The 24,406-nt window shown below is 35.0% G+C and overlaps 1 protein-coding gene and 1 non-coding gene across 3 annotated transcripts; one reads left to right on the plus strand and one right to left on the minus strand.

Moving 5' to 3' along the window:
- The first annotated feature begins 3,974 nt into the window (after positions 1-3,974).
- On the plus strand, positions 3,975-11,453 carry LOC104886979 (elongator complex protein 1). 2 transcript variants are annotated; one of them, XM_010671554.3, is made up of 6 exons: positions 3,975-4,309; positions 6,197-6,530; positions 6,950-10,013; positions 10,548-10,646; positions 10,795-11,137; positions 11,232-11,453. In XM_010671554.3, exons 1-5 carry the CDS (start codon positions 4,151-4,153, stop codon positions 11,108-11,110), a joined length of 3,972 nt encoding a protein of 1,323 aa, XP_010669856.1. In that variant the 5' UTR covers positions 3,975-4,150; the 3' UTR covers positions 11,111-11,137; positions 11,232-11,453. The 2 variants fall into 2 exon arrangements, with proteins under 2 accessions (XP_010669856.1, XP_048494893.1); XM_048638936.2 differs by lacking the exon at positions 3,975-4,309 and having other exon boundaries at positions 6,387-6,526.
- A 7,088-nt stretch (positions 11,454-18,541) lies between these two features.
- Positions 18,542-18,613, minus strand: TRNAC-GCA (transfer RNA cysteine (anticodon GCA)). Its single transcript has one exon. It is a non-coding gene; the product is annotated as a tRNA-Cys (tRNA).
- Positions 18,614-24,406: the final 5,793 nt, after the last annotated feature.

Here is a 24,406-nt window from a genome sequence, read left to right on the forward strand (position 1 = left end):
CAAGGGTTGCGGGTTTAGGCCTAAACGCGCAGCTCTTGGGAGTGAAGGGATGCGGTCAAAAACCGTATCCCTTCCTTTTTGCCCAAGGGTTGCGAGCCAAAAACGCATCCCTTTGGGCTATTTTGACCGCGACCCTGACGTTTTTCCACTTGCGATAGTACACTTGACTTTATTCTTTCCTTTCTTACTAATATATGTCTGGAGTGGACTTTGATTTCTTTTGTTCTTTGAGAACTGCTAGTTACTCCCCATTGATTGTGGATGTTTGTTGTATATTTTTGCGGGTTATGTTGATGGAAATTTTATTTGGTTTTAGGCTCGGGTTGAGATGTGAGTATTAAAATGTTAGATGTTTTAGGCATAAACTTTTAGAGTCAGTTTTCTCTTATGGATATTAATCTAATTAATTTAATTTATTTACATTTATTTATGTTGATTTTATCACTTAGTTACTTAAACACATTTCTTGTAGTAGTGGCATTCAAGATGATGATGTTTCCGCCATCGTCCTACAATACTATTATTATTTCTTTCTTTTCCTCTTTGAAATTATGGGGTGTTACAGTTAGTATCAGAGCTAAACACTCCTAAAGTCTGAAAAAGAGTTGCTAATGATTCATTAGAATCATTAGTTAGCCATAGGAGATAAAATTTGTTTAGAATTAAGTTTAGTAGTTTCACTATAATGAGAGTGTGGTTGGTAGAGTAGGTAAAGGGAAGCCTAATGGGAATGTGGTGTGTCTCATGCTTATGGAGCATAAGTTTATATGTATAGTTACTTGTATTGTTTGGTGGAAGTAGTCTACGTTTTTTTAATTTTTATATTTGATTTTTTTGTTTACTTTTTTGGCGTTTATCCAAGGATTTTCAGATCTAGGATTATCGTTTTAATTTTCTGTTCTGAAATTCTTTCTTGAATTTTCAGATCCGGATTTGGTTCTTCTCGACGTCTTCTTCCTCGAGCTCATTGAAAAACATCGCAGAATCATCGAAAAACAACTTTGGTGAAGAACACAAGCAAAGTTGTTCTAGATTTAGTTTTACTTTTACATTTTTGCAATGTAATTTGTTTGTATCTATTTTACATATTTTTTTGTCATTCTAAATGATTATGGTGGTTTGTAATACATATTTGACATTATCAACACCAGAAATGCCCACGAATAAATTCTCTACAAATTTATGACTTCATATTATTTTTAATAAAATAATCGATTTTCTCACCAAGTACCCCCGAGTTTTCAAAAAAATCACCTGGTACCCCCAAATTTTCAATATACACGGGGTACCCTTAAGTTACAAACTAATACACTCAGATGCCCTTAATGACTAACGTCCTTAACGGTCTTTAGTCTTAACCCTAATTAACTGTTAGTTTTAACCCTAAACCCTAAGATCTAACTCCTAATTAAACCCTAACCTAACCCTTACCCCACCCTCCCACCACCCCTGGCAGCCCCCACCCTAGCAGGCCCACCTCCCCTACTTCATCGCCACCCCTGTCGAATTACCCACCCCGTCCCCCAACCCCGTCGAATTCCGCACCCCCTCCCCCCACCCCGACGAACGCACCCCCTCCCCCACCCTTGACGAATTCCGCATCCCCTCCCTCCACCCCCGACGAATTCCGCACCCGGCCCCTCCCCCACTCCCCGTTGAATCCCCCTACTCCGCTCTACTCCAGTTCGATGACGAAGGAGAGAAGGTTGTCTAGGAGCGTGCGCCGCAGTGGGGAAGCTCGCCGGCGATTCTAGGCTCACGACAGTAGTGGGGAAGCTCACCGGCTACTGGGCTGTTGGAGTCTGGCTCGTGACGACGGATGGGGGAGGGGGTGGGAGAGGGGGGCTGTTGGGGTAGTGGGAGGGTGGGGGAGGGGTAGTGGGAGGATTAGGGTTTAGGGTTAGGGTTACGGACTACGGTTAAGGGTTTGGGGTTCGGGTTAGAGGTAGGGATTATGATTAAGGTTAGTATTATGGGGGTCAATTAGGGTTTAAATTAGAAAATTAGGATTAATGACTAACGGCGGTTAACGCCGTTAGTCAATAACGGTATTTGAATGTATTAGTTTGTAACTTAAGGGTACCCCGTGTATTTTGAAAACTTGGGGGGTACCAGTGAATTTTTTGAAAACTCGGAGGTACTTGGTGAAAAAACCGTAAAATAATTACCATTTGCGTCAGATCATGCTACACATCTGACGCAAATGGTGCCATGTGTGTGTTGCTGGTGCTGGGTGTCTGTTATTACAAACTCATAGTGTATTCACTTCATGATCATTTACTCGTTACAATGAACAATTAGTTACAATGAATTGACATGCATACATTGAACATTTACTCGTTCTTTATAAATAAGTGATGCATTAGGAATTAAGATCATAAACAAGTGAAAATGGTGCTAAAATTTTGTTTAGTTCACTCCAATAAAAGCTGATTAAAATAAGATTTGATTTCTAAAACACTTCTTATAATCTAGTACTTGAGTATAATCATTTTTCCATTTTCATCAATCATCATAATATTGATATGGATCTTGATGGAGGGAAGGTTTTTAAATGATTGTAAATTTGTAATAGTGAAATTGATTGATAAAATTTAGAAGGCAACGACTTCTAAGGTTGAATATAGTGGCGGCGACATTAAATTGTAGGTTCACAACCTGTTCAAATTGTTAACAAGAATTCTCTCAAAGGTTTATTCACAATACCTTAAACACAAAAATTAATCTCATAATACGCCTTATTTTGAAAATACAACCTTAGGTCTATATTTATAAGGATATATACTTGTTCCCTACACTAGGAAAAGGAATCTAAATAACTAAACTAATTTAATTAGTTTGAGTCGCCTTGTCGCATCTATATCAAATCTACATCTAAATTGAAATACAAAGAGACTACATCAGAAACAACAATGATAAGCACGCAAATATATTGAAGAACCACATCAATATTTATGGTGTTTCCACCTAATCTCTAATGAATTCCCCCTTTTTAATTTCCTAAACTAGGCCATTGTAATTTACACTTAAACTTGAATACAATGTTCTCATTCACTAATCACCACCTTCACTGCTCACACAACTCAGCAACTAAACATTCAAAACTTGTGAGCTCACTTGCATCAATATTTTTTGGTTAAAAACAACTAACATGTGCCATTATATTTCACTCAATCACATCCTCGTTCACACGCTACAAAGATTTACATTCTCTTCCTTCAGTTTTTGGTTCACACATTTGCATGCCACAAACCTATAGTCCCAAATTTTCATTAACCCAAAAGTTCATCCTAGTCACAAAAATACAACTATTACACTTTTAGTCGTAGTAATAGTATATCTTCTTAATTTAGAATTTCACCACCATTAAGTATATTGACTAGTTTAAACGTCACTAATTCCTACTCTACTAAGGTTGATTCTAAGATCATATAAAAAAAAAGGGGTCGCTTCTAAGAAGTGGAAGGCTAAAACTACAGTTTTTTCACCAGGTACCCCTGTGGTTTTTCAAAAGTCATGGAATATCACTGCTTTTTAAAAAATGCACAAGGTATCCTTACTATTTCAATAAAATTCACAAAATACCCTTGGTGACTAATAATGTTAAGTTTCCGTTAGTCATTAATCCTAATTCACCCCTCCACCCCCGTCGATTCCCTTCGATTTCCCCCCACCCCCGTCGATTTCCATTAGGGTTAGGATTTAGGGTTAGATGGGTGAATTAGGGTTAATGACTGAAAACCTAACAGTATTAATTATTAAGGACATTTCGTGAATTTTATTGAAATAATAAAAATACCTGATGTAATTTTTAAAAAGCAAGGATACCCCATGAATTTTGAAAAACCACGTGACCACTAAAATTAAAAGTGGTAATATAAGCGAGTGAAGCAGAAAATGGATTTTTTTATATTAATTTAAAGCGGTAAATATGATTTTTTTTCACTCGTCTAGAGGTTAGAGCCTTAGAGGGTTGTAAGTTGTAACCTGAAGGCTAAAACTTGAGATTCGTCTAACTGAACTAGTGCCGCTCTGGTGGTGGTTCTGCTGTAAATTCAACTCCAGTCCCAGAACCCTCGAAAAACCTCTGTGTTCGATATTTATAATTTTTCTAGGGTTTCAGACCCCTTTTTTTGGGCGCGTAAAGAACATGAAGAATCTCAAGCTATCATCGGAGATTTCAGTGAGCTTGGAGCTTCTATCAGAAGGCGAAGAACTACTGTTTTCCGCCATTGATATTGAAAGAAATCGCTTTTTTTTCGCTTCTTCGTCAAAATTTATCTACTCTGCTCAATTTCCATCCCACCAAGTAAGTTCTCTCTCTCTTTCTTGTACTTGCGTTTGTATTCAGCCTTTAATTTCATTATTGTTATGAAGTGTGTAATTTTGCAGTATCGTATTTGATTTTGGAAGGAGTTTAATGGTAAATAATGTTGTATAGCTTGATTGATTTATATACTATTTTTAGTTTTTTCCGATGAATTTGTCACATTTCCGAAAACTGTGATGGCTTATGAGTGATGATTGAATCTTTAAGGTGCTTTTTACTTAAATTCAGTTAAAAGGAGATTCTGGAATCCTTTGAATATTATAGAGGGTCATTTAGTAATGATGTTACGTATCTTTAATTATGAGAAATTATGAGGTGGTTGAGACAATGTGACAAAAATTTCGAGATGGGGGGACTACCAAAATGAATTTCAAAGTATATCATGTAGGATTCTATAAGTACTATAAGCAGAATTTCATGAATCTAATTCATAAGCACTTAAATCAGGATCACATGCATATACAATTAAGGATCACATATAAGTTTAGAATTAACCTTTGTAGCGTGAATTCCACAAAGCTTGAATAACCTGGATAAAGAAGTTCAGATGCGATTCCTCTACTTGGTCCACCAACCCGGATCAACACTCCACCAATGCTAGTTGGAAAGGAAGAAATCTTCTTCAATGTTTATGGAGTATTATGTGACTTTTGAGAGAGAAAAGGAGAGAGAAAATAATAATAGATATCTAATGTATTTTCTTTACTGCCTAATCCAATATATAAATATATTTTAGGTTAGCAATAACCCTCTCCTAATTCCCCTTGGCCGGCCACCCCTAGGGCCCTCTTGGGCTCTAGGCTTCTTTTGTTTATCCAAGTCTAATGTGTGACCTCATAGCATCTATTGGGTTTTGGGTTTATAATTTACTAACCCGAAGTTCTATAGCTTTCTCTAGCAAGATGTATAGACCACCCAATAAAACGAATATATTATCTCCATAATATGATCCATTATATAATTAGTAATTGCATTTAAGTCGAGGACATAAATCCTTCATATCAGGATTCTAAGAAGGAAGTCTTTGATGGTTAGAGACTTCAAGCAACATGTTCAAGGTCAGCAAAATCTTAAAGGGCCTTTGTCATTTTTGAAATAAATAATTTTAGGGAAGTAATGTTTGTTTACACCATTATAGAATCAAGTACATGTGAGAAGGCTTCTTCGTGTGATTACCTTAGATATATATTTTGTTAAAACAATTTATTGGTGAATCAAATTTATTTATTTAAAATATGGTGCAACTCTAAATGAGAAGTGTTAAACTTTAAGTTATATATTTATATATGAGAACAATCTTTTTATGAGAATATGAGAACTTTTTGTTGTAATCTTTTTTAACCAGTATGTTATCTATATTGGCTAAATTGTAACCATTTTTTTCTTGTGGGGCCAATCTGCCTAAAGGATTACATGTCCAAGGAAATGGGATTATGATGTTATATGTCAAAAATGTTTATATTTTCACTAAAATGGATTATAATTCCATTTCATGCTCTCATATAAGAAGTGTTCTCATGTGAACTTTATTGTATATATATATGTACATATGTATAAATGTACATACGTATATATGTATATATGTACATGTGTATATATGTGTATAATTTGAATTCCTATAGGATTTAGGGTCAACATAGAGAGGGAGGGGGGGTTAGAGGATGTGGAGCAGTGGTTGTATGGATCTATCTTAGATTTTACATGGGAGCTAGTCAAGATTTCTAATTTCATTCCAAACCAACTGATGCGAAGTTTTCCAAGAGTGATGGCATTTGCTCCATGCATTCTATTACAAGCCTCTTTAGCTGTATCTAACTTGTATGTGAGTCTTCATTAATGTGTGTGTGTGTGTCTTTTTATTGTCAGAATGCCAAAACACAGAGTGGAACCATTTTGTCAGCAGAAGTTCAGCCACTTGATTTGGAAGTTGATGATATTATCACCTCTTTTGATTATCTGTTGGAGAAGGAGTCATTGATTATTGGGACATCCAGTGGGCTCCTATTGCTGCATTCGGTGGATTGCAATGCAACAGAAGTAGTTGGCAGAGTTGATGGTGGCGTGAAATGCATTTCTCCAAGTCCAGATGGAGATCTTCTTGCAGTAACCACCGGTCTGGGCCAGCTGTTGGTTATGACTCATGATTGGGATGTGCTGTATGAAACAGTGTTCGAGGACCATCCGGAAGATGTTGACGTAAGTAAGGACTTCTTCTTGACCCCTCCTGAAGTCTTTCCTTCTTGGCCGGCAATTTTTGATTTATAAAAGTATTTTGAGTTAGGTGTTTATAAGTGAATGTTGCAATTGTTAAACTTATACTTCTTCCGTTCTCTTTTAGTTGCAACGCTTCCTGTTTCTAGGTGTTGCGAGTTAGTTGCAATGTTATTAGAATTGGATATTCTTTCTCTCTATCTCTTTCATCCTCACATGGGTCCCCTTATTAGCAGATGGAAAGTCGATGTGAATACCTAGGATGGTAACCTGAATAATCTTGCATTATCCTCTAGCCTATCCCCTCTTTGATGTAGTTAAATGTTGCAGGCTGTACATGCAGAACCCCTATGCTGTCAGTCTTGCATTGTTTTTGTTGGCATATTTTAACAGCTTATGGATATGCAGGTGAGACAACAAATTCTTCTAATTATTCTCATGGAAATCCCATTTCTTGGCGTGGTGATGGGAAGTATTTTGCTACATTGAACAAAACAGAAAACTCGAGGAAGATTAAGGTTTGGGAACGTGATTCTGGATTGCTGCATTCCTCTTCGGATCCAAAGCCTTTTAGTTCAGAAACGTTAGAATGGATGCCTAGTGGAGCAAAAATTGCAACAGTGTATGATAGGAGAAATGAGAACCTTTGTCCATATGTAGCCTTTTTTGAGAGGAACGGATTGGAGAGAAGCTCATTTAGCATTAATGAACCATCAGATGCCGCAGTTGAAGTTTTGAAGTGGAATTGCAGCTCTGATCTTCTTTGTGTCCTTGTTAGATGTGATAGATATTACTCTTTGAAGATTTGGTCCTTCAGCAACAACCATTGGTATCTGAAACAAGAAATCAGATACTCAAGGCAGGAAAGACTGCGGCCAATGTGGGACCCAACAAAGCCATTACAGTTAATCTGCTGGACTTCCACGGGTCACATTTCTGTTTACAATTTTATATGGGTTACTGCTGTCATGGAAAATTCAGTGGCATTAGTCATCGATGACTCTAGTATACTTGTGACCCCTCTTTCCCTCACTTTGATTCCTCCACCCATGTTCTCGTTCAAACTAAAGTTTTCAAGTGCTGTAAGAGAAATGTCATTTTATTCTACTGACTCAAAGAATCAATTAGCTGCCTTTTTGTCAGATGGAAGCTTCTGTATTGTGGAGCTTCCTCTTCTTTCCTCTTGGGAAGATCTAGAAGGGAAAGAATTTTCTATAGAAGCTTCAGTTTGTGAAATAGCAATTGGATCTCTATTGCATCTTCAGTGGCTAGACTCTCATATACTTCTGGGTGCCTCTCATTTTGGTTTCAATAATGAGAGAGGTTTGTCACAAGCTGCATCAACAAAGAACGACCATCTGGGTTATCATTTGATGGAATTCAGGGTTCTTTGTTCTGAAAATCATGTTCCAGATTCAGTTACTTGTTCAAGCTGGAGTGTGAAAGTTTCCAACCAAATCTTTGTAGAAAAGCTGGTAATTAATATTGCATCTAATGCTGCTAAACGAGGTTCAGCATTTGTTCAGTTTAATGGAGGAGAAGTTTTTGAGTATGTGTCTCAGGCAAGCATGTCCCAATCAGCTTCTGCTCTAAACTTTGAGAAATATAATGCGGTGGCTCTCTCATCATCATGCCCTTGGATGACTGTGGCTTATGTAACTAGTGGCGAGAAACTGAGGCCTTTGCTATTTGGGCTTAATGAGCATGGTGTGCTTCACGTAGACGGGGGAATATTATGCAACAATTGCAGCACCTTTTCTATTTACTCTAATTCTTCTGATCGAATCGTTACTCACTTGATTATTGCAACAAAACAGGATTTGCTTTACATTGTTGACATCTCTGATGTTTTGGATGGGAATGCTCTAGCAAAATATGAAAACTTCATGCATATTGCCAGGAAAAGAAGGGAAGAGGAATCTAGAAATTATATAAACATATGGGAAAGGGGTGCTAGAATCATTGGCGTCCTTCATGGAGATGAAGCTGCTGTTATACTTCAAACAATTAGAGGGAACTTAGAATGCATCTACCCAAGAAAGTTGGTTCTGACCTCGATAACTAATGCACTGTTACAAAAGCGATTTAGAGATGCTTTACTTATGGTCAGGCGGCAGAGGATAGATTTTAATATTATTGTCGACCACTGTGGTTGGCAAGCCTTCCTCACATCTGCTTCTGACTTTGTGAGACAGGTAAAGAATTTGAACTATATTACTGAGTTTGTTTGTGCCATAAAGAATGAGAATACCACCGTGAAGCTGTACAAGAACTACATCTCATTTCCTTCTGTTGATGTGGAACATATGCATATTGGATTTTTGGAATCTTTTGATTCTAAGAGCAAGGTTTCTTGTGTCCTATTGGCCATTAGAAAGGCCCTCGAGGAAGAGATACCTGAAAGTCCTTCCAGGGAACTTTGTATCTTGACCACTCTTGCAAGAAGTGATCCTCCAGCACTTGAGGAAGCTCTGGCCAGAATAAAAGTTACTAGGGAAATGGAACTATCTGGTTCTGATGACCAAAGAAAAACGTCTTATCCATCTGCTGAAGAGGCTCTCAAACATCTGTTGTGGTTATCCGATGCTGATGCTGTGTTTGAAGCTGCATTAGGCCTGTATGATTTGAACCTTGCAGCTATTGTGGCATTGAATGCTCAGAGGGACCCAAAGGAATTTCTTCCTTTTCTCCAAGAACTAGAACGAATGCCAACTCTTCTGATGCAGTACAGGGTTGACCTTCGGCTGCAGAGATATGAGAAGGCTCTTAAGCATATTGTTTCTGCAGGAGAGGCCTATCATTCAGATTGTATGGCTCTTTTGAATGATCAACCTCAGTTGTTTCCTCTTGGACTTCAGCTGTTTACTGACCCTTCAAAAAGAAGTCAGGTTTATGAGGCTTGGGGTGATCATCTTGTGAACGAGAAATCCTTCGAGGAAGCTGCGATGACATTTTCCTGCTGCTTCTCTCTGGAAAAAGCTCTCAAGGCTTATCGTGCTTGTGGTAATTGGGGTGGAGTACTGACTGTTGCTGCTCTTCTTAAACTTGATAAAGAAGAAGTTTTGAGGTTGGCGCATGAGCTTTGTGAAGAACTCCAAGCGGTTGGAAAACCGGGGGAAGCTGCCAAAATTGCTTTAGAATACTGCAGGGATGTAAATTCTGCAATCAGTTTGCTAATAAGCGCTAGGGAATGGGAGGAGGCTCTAAGGATTGCATTTATGCACAGAAATGATGATCTAATCACGGAAGTGAAAAATGCATCTGCAGAATGTGCTGGCATCTTGGTCAGCGAGTATGAGGAGGGGATAGAGAAAATTGGGAAGTATCTTACACGCTTTTTGGCCGTCCGTCAACGAAGATTATTGCTTGCAGCAAAGTTACGATCTGAGGAGCACTCCTTGAATGACATGGATGATGATACCGTATCAGAAGCTAGCAGTAATTTCAGTGGCATGAGTGCTTATACTACAGGGTATACTGAATTATTGCCTTATGTGCTTTGTCATGCTTTTAACAAAAAAATGTTGCTCTGGCAGTCCATCTGTTTACTTTTGCATCGCTGCCCTCTCTTCTTGTTTCTCTTAGGGGTGAGGGGGATACTTGATAGGGTTTCTATGCCCACTTAGCAATAGCATACGGCAACTTTAAGCACAAATTTTCTGTACATATGACGTGAATATTAATTTTAGTTCTTTGAGCTAACTTTTATTTTGGTACTTCGAGGCCTTGACTACAAAATGCGTAAAGAAAACTTAGATCATTGCTTGCACGGAGGTCTGAGTGCGAAATGGATTGCTTTTTGATAAGTATTATAGACCGACACTTATCATGAACACCTTCAGTATCTGATAAAAAATTTGAGAAGGAACTCATATGATTTGTGTCTTGGCTATCATGTTATTCATCACTTTCTTGATGAGTCATTCTAGTTGCCATTTACTATTGCCATCTCCCTGCTCTTTAATTTTGTGTAATTGTCTAATGGTGTTCAACCTCACTATGACAGGACGAGAAAGGGTTCTACTGCTTCTGTCACATCCAGTACTCCTAGCAGGGCAAGAGAAAACAGGCGTAAGAAAAATAAAGGAAAGATTCGTGCCGGCAGGTATTCAATGTTTGAAACTACAGGTTTTTCCATCATTTTGTAACATCTCCTGATGATGATTGCAACATAGCTCTATGATTTAGCCCTTTGCCTGCTATGCTTATTACTGACATTTTTTTTTTTTGTCTGAAAAACCCTTATATTGTAGCCCTGATGAGGAACTCGCTCTGGTAGAGCATCTCAAAGGTATGGCTATGACCTCCGGTGCCAGGCGTGAGCTGAAATCTCTGCTGTCAACCCTTTTGATGCTTGGCATGGAAGAAACTGCAAGGAAGCTGCAGCATATTGGCGAAACATTTCAGCTTTCTCATGTGGCAGCTGTCAAGTTGGCTGAGGATGCAACATCTACAGACATTGTAGATGACCAGAGATATGCTTTGGATCACTATATAAAGATTGTGAAAAGCGAAGAGTGCAATTCAGAAGCTTTTGCATGGCGCTCCAAAATTTTGATTTTGCCGTAACAGGCAACTGTCAGTGCTTAGTTTAAGGTATGACCTCGTGCTTACACATGATATAGATGCTCTGATTTCTAAACACAAATTGCTATTTCTATTGATGTCTTGATTTTTTACTTTTCTGTAGATGATAAACTACTGCAAGCTTGTTCGTACATGATCGGTGATGAAGGGATTGAAGACAGTTCATTTTAGAGGTAGGAACCCACAATGATAAGTCTCGATGCATGTATTCTGGATAATGCTGATCCTAGTTTGTGTAGTAGCCAAAATAATATAAGAGAGATATATTATTCGGTTTTGGACGAAAATTACTCGAGAATATGAATTATATAATCTTTTTCCTTGACGACCCGTTTGGTAGTCGTTAATAAATTGCAGTAATGGGAATGGATTTTAAGTGTAGCTTACAAGGGAAGCATCCTTAAAATCTTTATTAGGGAGACAATTTCAACCCTCAAGTTTGTGTTTTTTCTCCTTGGGGAAGCAAACTCACCCTTAATTTTCATTACCACTCATTACCACCTAACAAGGTGGTATTGGATGGGAATGAAAATTAAAGAAGAAAAATAGACACTATAGGATAAATTAGCATTAGCATGGGAATGAATCATGATTTTCTTCACAAATTTACATATAAATTTATTCCCATTACCACCATTTATAACCATTTACCAAACGGACCGTGAAGGCTAACTTATACTTAGGATGGTAGTTGAATGCTCGAAAGCTAGGTACCGTGGGAGTTGATTGCTCGCCTGAGTATGCAGCAAAATGCTCACTGGTTAGGTTACTATGAATTATATGATCATTTTCCTTGAAGGCTAGCTTATAGTTAGAATGGTAGTGGAAAGCTGGAATATTTTAGGTACCGTGGGAGTTGATTGCTCGTTTGAGTTTGAGTGCAGCAAAATGCACATTACACGCATTAGGTTAGATAAACTTTGTATCTTTGTTGGGATATTCTGTATGGTGCCTCTCTGTTTTTGACTAGTCTATTTAGTACCCTATAAAATTTGAAATTCTACATGATATCCTTCTATTATTGACATCTCTATGTGGTACCGCCTTAAAAATTGTTGCTTATTATATTTCTCGTTATTTGGAGAATTAGTTAGCTGAAGAAAGAAGTAAGGAAAAGAAAAAGAAACAATGTAGGAGAGAAAAAGAAGAAAAGAAAATAATGAATGGGGGAGTGCTTAGAATTAACGTGTATAGTTCTTTTCATAGCATGAGGGAGATATATATTGTGTAATAAGTAGTTCTTTTAATAAACACATTTCAAAAATATAGAAATACTTTACATTTTGAGAGTATACCATCGAATATAAGTTTATAATTTTTACTCTAATTTATAACGATAATATTTATTAGCCTATTTTGTTTATACACAAAGTGAAAAAGAATATTATTTCGCTTCAAGATTATTTGTGTATGGTATCATAGTCGGATACATAGTACACTTTGTATAAAACAAAATGGAAGATTAGATGGTAAGCATATTGGAAATGATTAAATTCACGTCGTTCAACTATTCTATGTGGAAGTCTCGAATGGAGAATATATTTTAAGGATTTCTATGAACCCATCGAGGAAGAATAAAAATCGGAAAATTAAACCGAAGATGCATGGAAATTGGATAATCGGAAGGCAATCGGGTTAAATATGACAACATATTGATCAAAGTGTTTTTCAACATATTACTGAAGATATTAATGCCTACGAGCTTTGGAAAAAACTTGAGTCAATGTATGAAAGGAAGAGAATTTTAAGTAAAGCTACATTGATGAGAAGGTTGGTTCACCTTCTATGAAAAGAAGGTAACAATATGGCTGAACACATGAATGAATTTCAAGGCATTGTTAATCAGCTAACAAATGTTAGCATGACAATTGAAGATGAAGTCCAAGTATTATTACTCCTTGGCTCATTACCCAATAGCTGAAAAATTCTTGTTATCTTGTTGAGCAATTTTGCTCCGAATGATTAACTCACCTTTGACATGGTGAAAGATAGCTTGTTAGCTTGTTCAATAAAGACAGGAGAAGGAAAGAATTTGCCTCCACAAATAATAATCAAACTAAAGCACACATTGTTGAAAGTAAGGGGAGACCAACGTTTAGAGGCTCCCAAAGTCAAGATAAATCGCGAGGCAAATTGAAATTTATAAAGAGGTTCACATACTTTTATTGTCATAAGACAAGACATAAGCAAAGTGAATGTAGAATATGGAAGGTGGACATGAAATCAAAGAATGACAAGAGTAGTAATATGAAAACAAGAAAAATGTCATGGCTACCACAATTGGTCACGAAATTTATTTTGTAGATGATGACTCATATTATAACCTTAGAAATGGAGATTGTAGTTGGATGATTGATACAAGAACTTCATATCATCTAACTTCAAACAGAGATTATTTGACTTCTTAGTGGCAGTGATCTTGGCTTTGTGAGGATGGAAAATAATGGATCTTCCAAAATTGTTGGTGTTGGAGATGTTTGCTTTGAAACTAATGCAAGGTGTAAGTTAACACTACACGAGGTCTGATATGTTCCATATATTTGGCTAAATTGATCTCAGCTGGTATTCGACTACCACTACACGATGTCTGACATGTAATAATACTCACTTTCTCTAGTTTAATTATCAGAAATTCAGCTTATTCATAGAAGAAACATAATACTAAGATAGTAATTCTAACCATAAAATTGTAGATATGTTTGACCCATCTTATGTATGACCAATCGGCCTTACATTTCACATAAACATTAATACTAAGATAAGTAGTTTTTTGGTTTACATTTGTTTTTTTAATTTTTAGTTTTTAGTTTTTTGAAATAAGCCGTTAGTTTTGTTTTTTTTCAATTATTTTATTTTATTTTATTTTATTAAATGTAAGTTGATTTATTTAGTAGGGTTAAAATAGGAGTTTTATATTTTGGCGCCCCCTTCTAATCTCCTTATAGAATAGAGATACTTATATGCTCTTCTCTGACCAACGAAAGGAAAATGCAGACATGAGACTTGAGACATTATTTAGATCCCTATTCATCACACTTTAGTTTATTTATTTTAAGTAGAGAACAATTGATAGGTCATGGGAGGCTCATATTGAATACTAATATCCCCTCTTCTATAGGCTATATCATCAAGTACTTCTTTTTGTAGAGTATATAGCTAACTCTAGATGAACTTTTGTGTACTATGGTAACAAAAAGCTCATGGTAATAAGAATACATACTCAAATATCTTTTCATCAATTATAGTATTGGGTAGGAATTACGAATGGAAAATTGTGAAATAAATTCACATGTTTAATTGCAATTACCTCTCACCGACACCGCCTCGCCTACCAAAGAGGCCATTGGAGATATTTTAGAGTTGAAATGAAACAAAATAAAGATAATGTAAATTCAACCAATGTAGAAAGGATTATTGCCATAACATTATTACTCTACAGTCTACATACTTCTTTTTTTTTTTTTTTTTTTTTGACATCGAGGAAATTTGCATTAATGAAAATCGAGAGTACAACCTAATGGTAATACAAACTAAACAGAAACAATAAACAACATACAGTAGTAAAAACTATCCTAATGCGTAAAAACAATTTAACATAACCATTAACTAGAAAAAGTCCAGGCCGAATAACATTTGTCTTGTGCGATGGAGAGTGAAGATGGAGGTGAGTGAAAACCTGTTGAAAGACACTACTCGAACGATCTTCATAGAGAGATTGCCATACAACTGCTAGTAGATCCCGTCCACTAGGCACGAAATCCCAAGGTCCTTGATGAGCCTCCTGGGATTCTCCTGATTTGCTGAACAAAGAAGTCACTTGCGAGAGTGACTTCGGACCCTGCTGCGAGGGTCTTCGAAAATCAGTCATATTACTGAAACCCGAAAAGCGAGGTGGAGGTCTTGACGTGCCCCAAAACAAGTTGGGGGGCCTCCCACAAGATGCGGTTTTTAGGTGTGATGACACATGATGTCATCACGAGAAATTGGGGCGAGTTCGTTTGATGAACGACGCCCCACTGACGGATCCGAAGATCCAAAGTGACAATCTCGAAACCAGAAGACCGACAAACAACAGATCTGAAACATACCAACATGAAAATAAAGAAAGCATAAACTGCCACCCGACACAAAGAGCTCCGGTAGACCGAAGACTTCCTTGGCATACTCAAGACACTAATTCCATCTAACACTAGCGGGGGACGGGGAAGGGGCACTCGACTACACCTAAACCTAACCAGGGGGACGGGGAAGGGGAACTTAGACTGAACCTTCGTAAAAAAGGGGGGATCGGGGAGGGGAGACCTTGACCAAGGAAGCTGGGTTGAATAATCACCTAGCCAAACCAAAACCGTAGGGGTGGGAAGAAGACACAGAACACAACCAGGGGGAAACTGGGGAGGGGAACTCACCGAACAGGGGAGGGGGATGAACAACACAGACGCGGGCCGGGACAACCAACGAACAAAAAGGCCGACGAAGAGGATGGTGCGAAGACAGGGGAGGGGGACGCACCGACGAACAAAAAGGCCGGCGAAGAGGCCGAAAAAGCGAACGGCCGACGAAGAGGCCGAAAAAGAAACGGAAACAAAACGAAAGGAAAAAACAACTCGCCGGAGACCCGCCGGAGACCTACGCGGCGCCGGATCTCCGGCGAGTTCTAGGGTTAAAGGGTTTGTTGTGTTTGTTTAGAGAGAAGGCAGAGGGTTTTTGAAGAGAGAGAAAAATTATTGGCTCTATGTGTGGTATTATTTAAATTGACTCATACTAAAACGATACTATTTCAGTCTACATACTTGAGGAAACTACTATTTGTTTAGTTGATTTTCTTAGACGAAGTTGAAGTTCATCGAATCTTTTGCGATTCTTTTCCTAACAAAGTTGCATATTGTAAATGACAATTTTAGATAAAATCTTATAACAAAGTTGTTCGACTCTTATAGGAGTATTATTTATTTCTGTTGGAATATAGTATCAAAAATTGATATAAACATTATATGGACTACTCTAGGTATTTCTCTAGACACTTCTCGTATACGTATTCATCATTTGAATAAAATATAAAATAGAGTTTTTTGTGGGGATATATCAGAATAAGAGGGCATTTTTTGGGGATATACATCACTAATTTTTTTTTGTGGGGATATACCAACCTAAATTCAAGTTTTGTTAAAAGGTACCAAATATACTATTTTCAACGAATAAGTCAAAATTCCAGCCCTTGATTTGGTAAAAACTCGCGAATGAGCTACAAATTGACAGTGAGGAAGTTGGAGGAAAATAAATGTAATAGAAGCAATTGAATATCACGCACTATACACAGAGTAATTGAGCAAGTCAAAGGCCAAAAATTTGAATTTCTCACCAGAAATAGTATTTTTGATTCCTTTTAGCAAAAGTTAAATTTAAATTGGTATATCCCCACAAAAAAATTTACTGAGGTAATATTTACAATAGAATAATCTCGAAATAATAAAGAATAATTCAACTCATGAAATTTATCATAATATACAAGAATATGCAAAAATTTATCATAAATTAATATATGGATATATATAACAATCAAACAAAATAAAACATTGTTCCAAAAAAAAACATTCTTCTAGTTAATTCATGATATTCAATATCATTAACCTATCATTGTAGAACTTTCTGATTATTTTATTAATCTATTAGTTCTTCTTATTTGTCAAATTCTAATACTTAACATATATGGTGCTAATAAAGAAGAGGTTTGTTAAAAACATTGTCCTAAAACTACTTAACGTCGCCCAAAGTTTATTTTTATAGACAATTTTACCCTTCCCTTTTTCCACACCTCCACCACTCTCACCACCACCACCTACCTTCTCCACCCACTCACGACCTCCACCGCCATCACCGACCTCCACCGTCATCACCTAGCTCCACCACCCACCTGCGACCTTCTCTACCCACCCGCGACCTTCTCCACCCATTCGCGACCTCCACCCATTCTTCCACCACCAACTGCGATGTTCTCCACCTATTTTTCCACCGCCACCACCTACCTCCATCACCCACACGCAAAGCTTGCGAAATTTTTTTAGGGTCGTGGGTGAACGTCCACGGCCATGGCCCGAACGTATGGCCTGAACGTTCAGGCAATGGAGCGATCGTCCTCCATGGACGTTCCACCCATGGCCCGAACGTCCAGGCCAGACGTTCGGGCCATGGGGCGAACGTCCACGGCGGACGTTCACCCACGACCCAAAAAAAAATTCGCCGGGATCCGCGCAACCACAGAAGAGAAGAGGTAGAAGGTAAAGGAGAGCCCGATTTCCAGGTTTAATTGTAGAGGAAGAAGAAACAGTAGGCTTAATTGTGGAGGTATTGAGGAAAAAGAAACTGCAGGTTTAATGGTGGATGTAGGAGGTTGGGGTATTGAGGAAGAAGAAACGGGTTCTGGGATAGGGGTTGAAAGAGAAAGAATGAGGTAAGAAGGGTGGTTGTTGAGTAGGGGTTAAAACTATAATTTTAATTTTTTTTTGGGTGATTTTAGGTACTTTATGGGTGACGTATAGAAGTTGAGATAAAGAAAGTCTATTTTAACATGGTTGCTAAATGCAGCCTCACTTTACTAACGCAGCCTAGTAAAATACCTAAAATATCCCTTATAACTTCATTCACCATCTACCAATTTCTGCCTACTTTCTCTCTCTACCTTTTCTCTAGCTTTTTTCTAGGGTTGTACCAATTTTATTTCTAAGAATTCCTCCATTTTCGAGTGATTTCTCCATAACAACACGACAAATTCAGTGATTTCTCTTCCTCCTTTATCCATTTTCGTGGTTTAAAACAGCAAATTGCGAGTCACAATTTGGAAGAAAACTGCGAAAATTATTGAAGTTTCGAATTTACTGTTTCATGCAATCTGCATGAATTAGAATAGACTGTTTCGTGCAATCTGCATGAAACAAAATAAACTGTTTCGTGCAATATACATGAAACATAATAGACTGTTTCGTGCAGATTGAACGAAACAGTCTTTTTTGTTTCATGCAAATTGCACGAAATAAGGCAAATCGATGCATAATAATCGCCCGACAACGAAAAAAATGAACAACATACATCAGATTGAAATTCGCTTGAGTCAAGATTATCGTCCATTGAGTATCAGATTAAAATTTGTGAATAAGGTCTTTTAGGAAGTTTTTTTCCTTTAACAGTTAGAAAGGGGGAGGAGAGAATATTTTTAGAGAGAGATATTTTTTTTTATAGAAAGAATATGATTATAAGGGTTTTTGGGGTTGCGTTAGTAAAGTGAGGCTGCGTTTAGTAACCCCCTATTTTAAATCATCTAACGGATTATTATATCCATCTGAAATTCGTCTGCACTCTGCATCACCAAAACGGCGAAGAGCTCGGACACAAGCAAGGCAAAAACATAAGTAGCTAAGGGCCCAACCGGGTTCGAACCGGTGACCTCTTCATCTGCAGTCAAATGCTCTACCACTGAGCTATGGACCCAAGCGACAGAAATAATAAAATATTGTCTTAGTTAGTCGGTATTGCTGCAAATGGATTATGGGCTTATCTTGACCTTAATCTATAAATCACATACGGTATATGACTATATGATATTTGTACTAATGCTCTCAATTTCTCTTCAATCAGAGATAAGTGACTAGAGTAGTTGACCAACTTCGATTTTCAAACAGGAGTTCTATCTCATCAAACTTATTTTAGCAATAATTTTTCCTCTATTTTTCCCTTTTTTGGACGGGCCTTACTTTTACAAAAAAAAAAAATATAAAATATATATTCTCCTTGTTTATGAATAAGTCAAGCACATGATTGCACTCGACTTAGAGACAGTGGGATCACTTAACCCCATTTGAATTGGTAAAATTGTCAAAATTTTCTTTTAAAATTTTGATTTTTTTGAAAATTATTTTGAAAAATTGACCATTTGATCCTAATAAAATTTAATAATTACGCTTTGATCTCACTAATTTTTATTTTCCGGATTCGCCACTGATCTAGAGTCCATATTAAGTGGATTTTTAAGTCAAAATCAAACTACTTGCAGTACATTATAATGATGAAAGTTGATGGTTGTTTAGAAGATTGTGGTAAAATACTTACATTATTCTCGATCTCAGCGTCTAAATCTTGTCTCAACTCTTTTCACAAATTATTAGAATAGGCAATCTAATTTTAATACAAAATTAGACAAACTCAAGCATGCATACTCCTAACAAGCCCCATTTTATTTAACTCTAACTCAACACTATTCCTAAACATCTCGCACCAACCTAGTCATCTCTTATTTTATCCTTCCTTTGTTCCGTTTGAATACAATAAATTTTTAAAAATAACCCGACAGTTTTAATGAATGGATCAAACTAGTCACTAAATGGATCAAAGAAAGTGAATACTTAATGGTTTGAACTAGTCACTAAACGTATTAAACTACTCGCTATCAATGTTGTCAAAATCGAGATTCTAGTTTGAATCGAAAACAACCTTTAGAATCGAATCGTAAAATCGAATCGTAGAATCGTAAGATTCTACAAACATGTATAATCAAGATATTGCACTGATTCTTCATTGAATATGCTAAAATTATAAGTTAAAAGACCTAAAAATTAGAAAAAAATAGTTGTTTACCCACTATATTGGCAATAACTAACAATATATATCTCTTATTTTCTTTGTTAGCATGATTTAAACTTGCGAGGTTTTCGCTAGTCAACAGAAATGTATAGAATCGTCTAGAATCGCGAATCGAATCGTCTACCATATTTTGAATCGTAAAATCGTAAGATTTTAAGATTTGAATCACGATTTTAATAACTTTGCTCGCTATATTCAGAAAGGTGGTTCGTTATATTCTTAATATTAAGCTTGGGCCATCGCATAATCTATAAAAATATATTAAAAGGCGTTCCCATCAAAGGAACGGTGCCACGTGACACTCTTCTTAAACTTATAATACACATGTTTATAATCTCACTAAAAAAAGCAAGGATGTCTTGGCCTAGTGGTTAAGATTGAGGTGCTGTAAACGATAGGTCACAAGTTTGAATCCCCCCTCCCCTTCTTTGTACTGCCTTTATGGCTAATATGGTTCAATTTTTTTTTTTTAAAATATTAACAATGTGTAGTTATTATGATTCGAACACAAGACATTTGAAACAAAATTTGAGTGTTTCATCACTATACTAATCTACTACAATTAAAATGCTTAATGTTTCAAGGTAAAAGATAATACGTAAAGTCTTATAATTATATGTAATTATAAAGATATAGACAAACTTTTTGATCTCTAATTATTTTATCAAGTAATAGTATTCTTTTACCCTAATCTCATTAAAATTATTATTTTATCTCCAACTCATTAGAAGTTTTTTTAAATAACTCATCATGTCATAATATCAATTTTTTAATTTCGCACCTGAGAAAAATCTTACGAAAAGCTAATAAAATCAATTATGAAATTTATGTATAATACTATATTTGATAACTAGCTTTTGGCCCGTGCATGATGCACGGGATATATTTTGTTTGATTAGTTTGTTTCTAGGATATATAGTAGTATTAAATAATTAGAAAACTAAATATACAATCAGATTGTAGATTGATAAACAACCCTAAATAGATAGATAGTAACTCCTTAAAATTTCTTGTATAATTTTATATGAAATATGATAGTTTGTTTTTGATTTTTAGCGTTACATTGTGCACCATGATCAGAACCAAAACACACAAAATATATGTATAGTAGACATTCAAAACCACTCCAACGTATAACACTGACATGGACATTTATGAAAGCATAATGATTTTGACCGATTTGTTCGCTAGAACTAAGAATTTGAAATTATTAATGTGGCTATCTATGATTCATATAAGACACATCAAATATATTGAACCAATAGTTATTGTAATAAATAGTTAATGTAATAAATAAATAAAGCTTATTATATTATTAGCATAACAAATTCAATTTTATATTTGCCAATATTTCTTCGTACATATACTTTTAGACATATTCTCTTTTCACTATTTTTGCTCCATTAAGTTTGCATTCCTATATATAATATAACCATCTCTTTTCACTCCATTAAGGACATGTTTTTTTCACCTAAACTTGTATAAATTAATTGAACTTATTAGGACAAGTTGAAGAATACAAACCCTAATTTCACTTTATTTATTTTTTTAACTTGATTGGATGTAATCAACTTTGCTTATATAATTAATAACAACTTTGAAACTTAATTTAAGATGAAAAGAACACACCCTAAGACACTTATTTCATGTTCATATTACCGGCTTTAATCAAAATCAAGATATGATGTAGTTGCAAGATTGGCATATAGATCAGGCTATGATTATTTATAATTAGATTGAATTTTTTGTTTAAAGCTAAAACAATTTTAAGAATAAAAGTTTTTTTCTCGCATGATCTAACTTTTCACATGTTATTATATTGTAGATTGTCCTTACATACTTTGAGAAAATCATTTGCTTCATTTAATAACTAGGTTATTTGCTTACGATTTTTTGATTCACCTTCAGCAAGCGTATTGTATATTTCAATTCAATATATGTTAATAGAGGGGAAACAATCTATAATTATCATATCAAAATATGTCTCTTTAATTGACAAAAGATCCTTCACTCTATTTTTATGAATACTATGTAATTAGATTCAAAGTTTAAACCATTACAAATTTTAAACTTAACATGCTATACTTAAAAATTAGGTTCTAAAATAATAAAAGACAACATATCAATTGACTCTTAAAACCCAGCACAACTTTTAAAATCTACATGTACAATATTGTGGTGCTGATTAAAAAAAAATCTAGCTCATAGTCAAAGTAAGAGTTTTTGAGTCTTTCATATTACAATTCATTAGGGATACACAATGTTAATTTGATTTGATTTACTTCTAAATGTTGACGTAGAAGTTCTTTCATTAACACTCCACCTTTAAGAAATCTCTACTAACGGGTAAAAAAAATTATACTTTTTGGACTGTTGAATACTAATTAGGACAATCTTGAACACAAACTCAAACAATACTGAACACAATTTCATTAGGGGGCGTTTGGTTTATATAGTGGTATGAGTTTGAAATCAGGAATGAAATCAAGGTGGTAAAATTTTGTAACTTGATACCTAATTATGTGGTGTTGGTTTTATTTGGAAATGAAAATTTTCTTCTATTTAACATAGAGGTATTAGTATGAGTCATACCCACCTCCTCCCTTGAATTTCTAAACCCCATACCTTATGGATTTAAGGTATTGGTTTAAATCTATCAATTTATAAAAGAGAAGGTATTGTGTCAGACCGTCCGATCATAATATTTGGCCGGACGACTTTCAGTTGGTTTCAATTTTTTTCAGTTGGTTTCAAATTTTTTTCAGTTGGTTTCAATTTTTGTTCAGTTGGTTTTAATTTTTTTCAGTTGGATTCAATTTTTGTTCAGTTGGTTTCAAATTTTTTTCAGTTGGATGTCTTTTAAGTCCAGTTACTTATCTTATTGTTTCATTTACGTGTTTTATTCTAACTGAAAACAAAACTTAAGTAAATGAAATAAAATAAGTTCTAAATGAAAGCAACTTACTTCTAAATGAAAGCAACTTACCTCTAAATGAAAGTAACTTACCTCTAAATGAAAGTAACTTACCTCTAAACAAATTCAAAGTTTAAAAACAATTATGCATTTAAATAGAGGAGAGATGAAGATGAGAGAGAAAATCTTGAACATATTATTGATGATTATCCAAGCGGAATAGCGGTTCTCTTTCTTCTGGAACGTGGAATAGCGGTTTTCCATGATTATCTCTTTCTTGAATAATAATCTTGGACATATTATTCTATGATTATCTCTTTCTTCTGGAACGTGGAAAGTGAATGGGATTGTTTAGGGAATCGAACGAAGTTGATAAATACAAAGAAAGAGGGATTGGGTTGTAAAGTAGAATGTTATTACGGGAGTAATGTATTTGTTAGTAAAGATGGGGAACTAGAGTTATGGTCAGAGGTAGTGCTTAGGGCCTGTTCTCTTCGGCATAAAACAGCTGAACTGAACTGAACTGAACTGAACTGAATTGAATTGAATTGAATTGAATTGAATTGAATTGAATTGAATTAAATTAAATTGAATTAGACTGAATGTTATAAATATATAAATAATATTTTAAACAATAATAATATAAATATTAAATAATAATTATAATGATAAGTAATAATAATGAATAATAATAATAGTAGTATTTTGTATATTTTTAAATGATAGTTATAAATAAATAATATTAATAATCATAAATTATTAATAATTATAATTAATGATAATAATGATAATTAATAATAATTGTTTTATATTATTTGTATTAATATATTAATACTTGATGATGATATATAATAACAATAATATCTAAGAAGTAAATTAATATTACTATTTTAATAATTAGATTTAATAATATAAAAACATTTAGTAATAAAATTAATGATTGGGTCGGACCGCGAAAATTACATCATAAACTGTCTTGATGAGATTTGATTGGTTTATGGGCTAAAAAAAGTGGGTTTATTTGTGCTTTGACCTAAACCATGTTCCTCCTAATAATATAGTAATAATAATGAGTAAAGCTATAATAAACAAAATAATATATAGAAACAACAATAATAATAATACTACTTAATAGTAATGATATATATTTAAATAACAATAATAATAATAATGATGATAATAATAATAATAATAATAATAATAATAATAATAATAATAATAATAATAATAATAATAATAATAATAATAATAATAATAATATAATAATAATAATAATAATAATAAGAGTAATTAGTAAAATAAATTATACCAACATAATAATAATATTTAACAAAATGGTTATAAAAGAATGGAGCTGAACTGAACTGAACTGAACTGAACTGATTGGAGCTGAACTGAACTGAACTGAACTTATTGGAGCTGAACTGAACTGAACTGAAAATAAGCTGGGGAGAACAGGCCCTTGGTTTTTCTTCTTCAAGAAGTGGTGAAAATGTGCTGAACATGAGGAAAGAGAGAGCCCGTCTGACAGAAAGTATTGGGTCAGACGGTCTGACCCAATATTTTCACTTTATAAATACTGGGTATGAGTGTTGCTCATTTTGAACTCATACCTTATACCAAAATTATATGAATCAAACGCTCCCTTAGTGGTTTTAAAATAATCCAGCAAAGCTAAAAAATAATAAGTATTAAATTATATAAGTATTTTTTTTACAATTATCAAATAG

The sequence above is a fragment of the Beta vulgaris genome, chromosome 2, assembly GCF_026745355.1.
Source record: "Beta vulgaris subsp. vulgaris cultivar EL10 chromosome 2, EL10.2, whole genome shotgun sequence".
Classification (NCBI taxonomy): Eukaryota; Viridiplantae; Streptophyta; class Magnoliopsida; order Caryophyllales; family Amaranthaceae; genus Beta; species Beta vulgaris.

Excerpts from the sequence above, each read along its gene's own strand:
- LOC104886979 (XM_010671554.3), top strand. The coding sequence starts at position 4,151 with ATGAAGAATCTCAAGCTATCATCGGAGATTTCAGTGAGCTTGGAGCTT. Across the intron at positions 4,310-6,196 it reads CTCAATTTCCATCCCACCAA|AATGCCAAAACACAGAGTGG; the intron begins GTAAGTTCTCTC and ends TTTTATTGTCAG. Across the intron at positions 10,647-10,794 it reads GGAAAGATTCGTGCCGGCAG|CCCTGATGAGGAACTCGCTC; the intron begins GTATTCAATGTT and ends CTTATATTGTAG.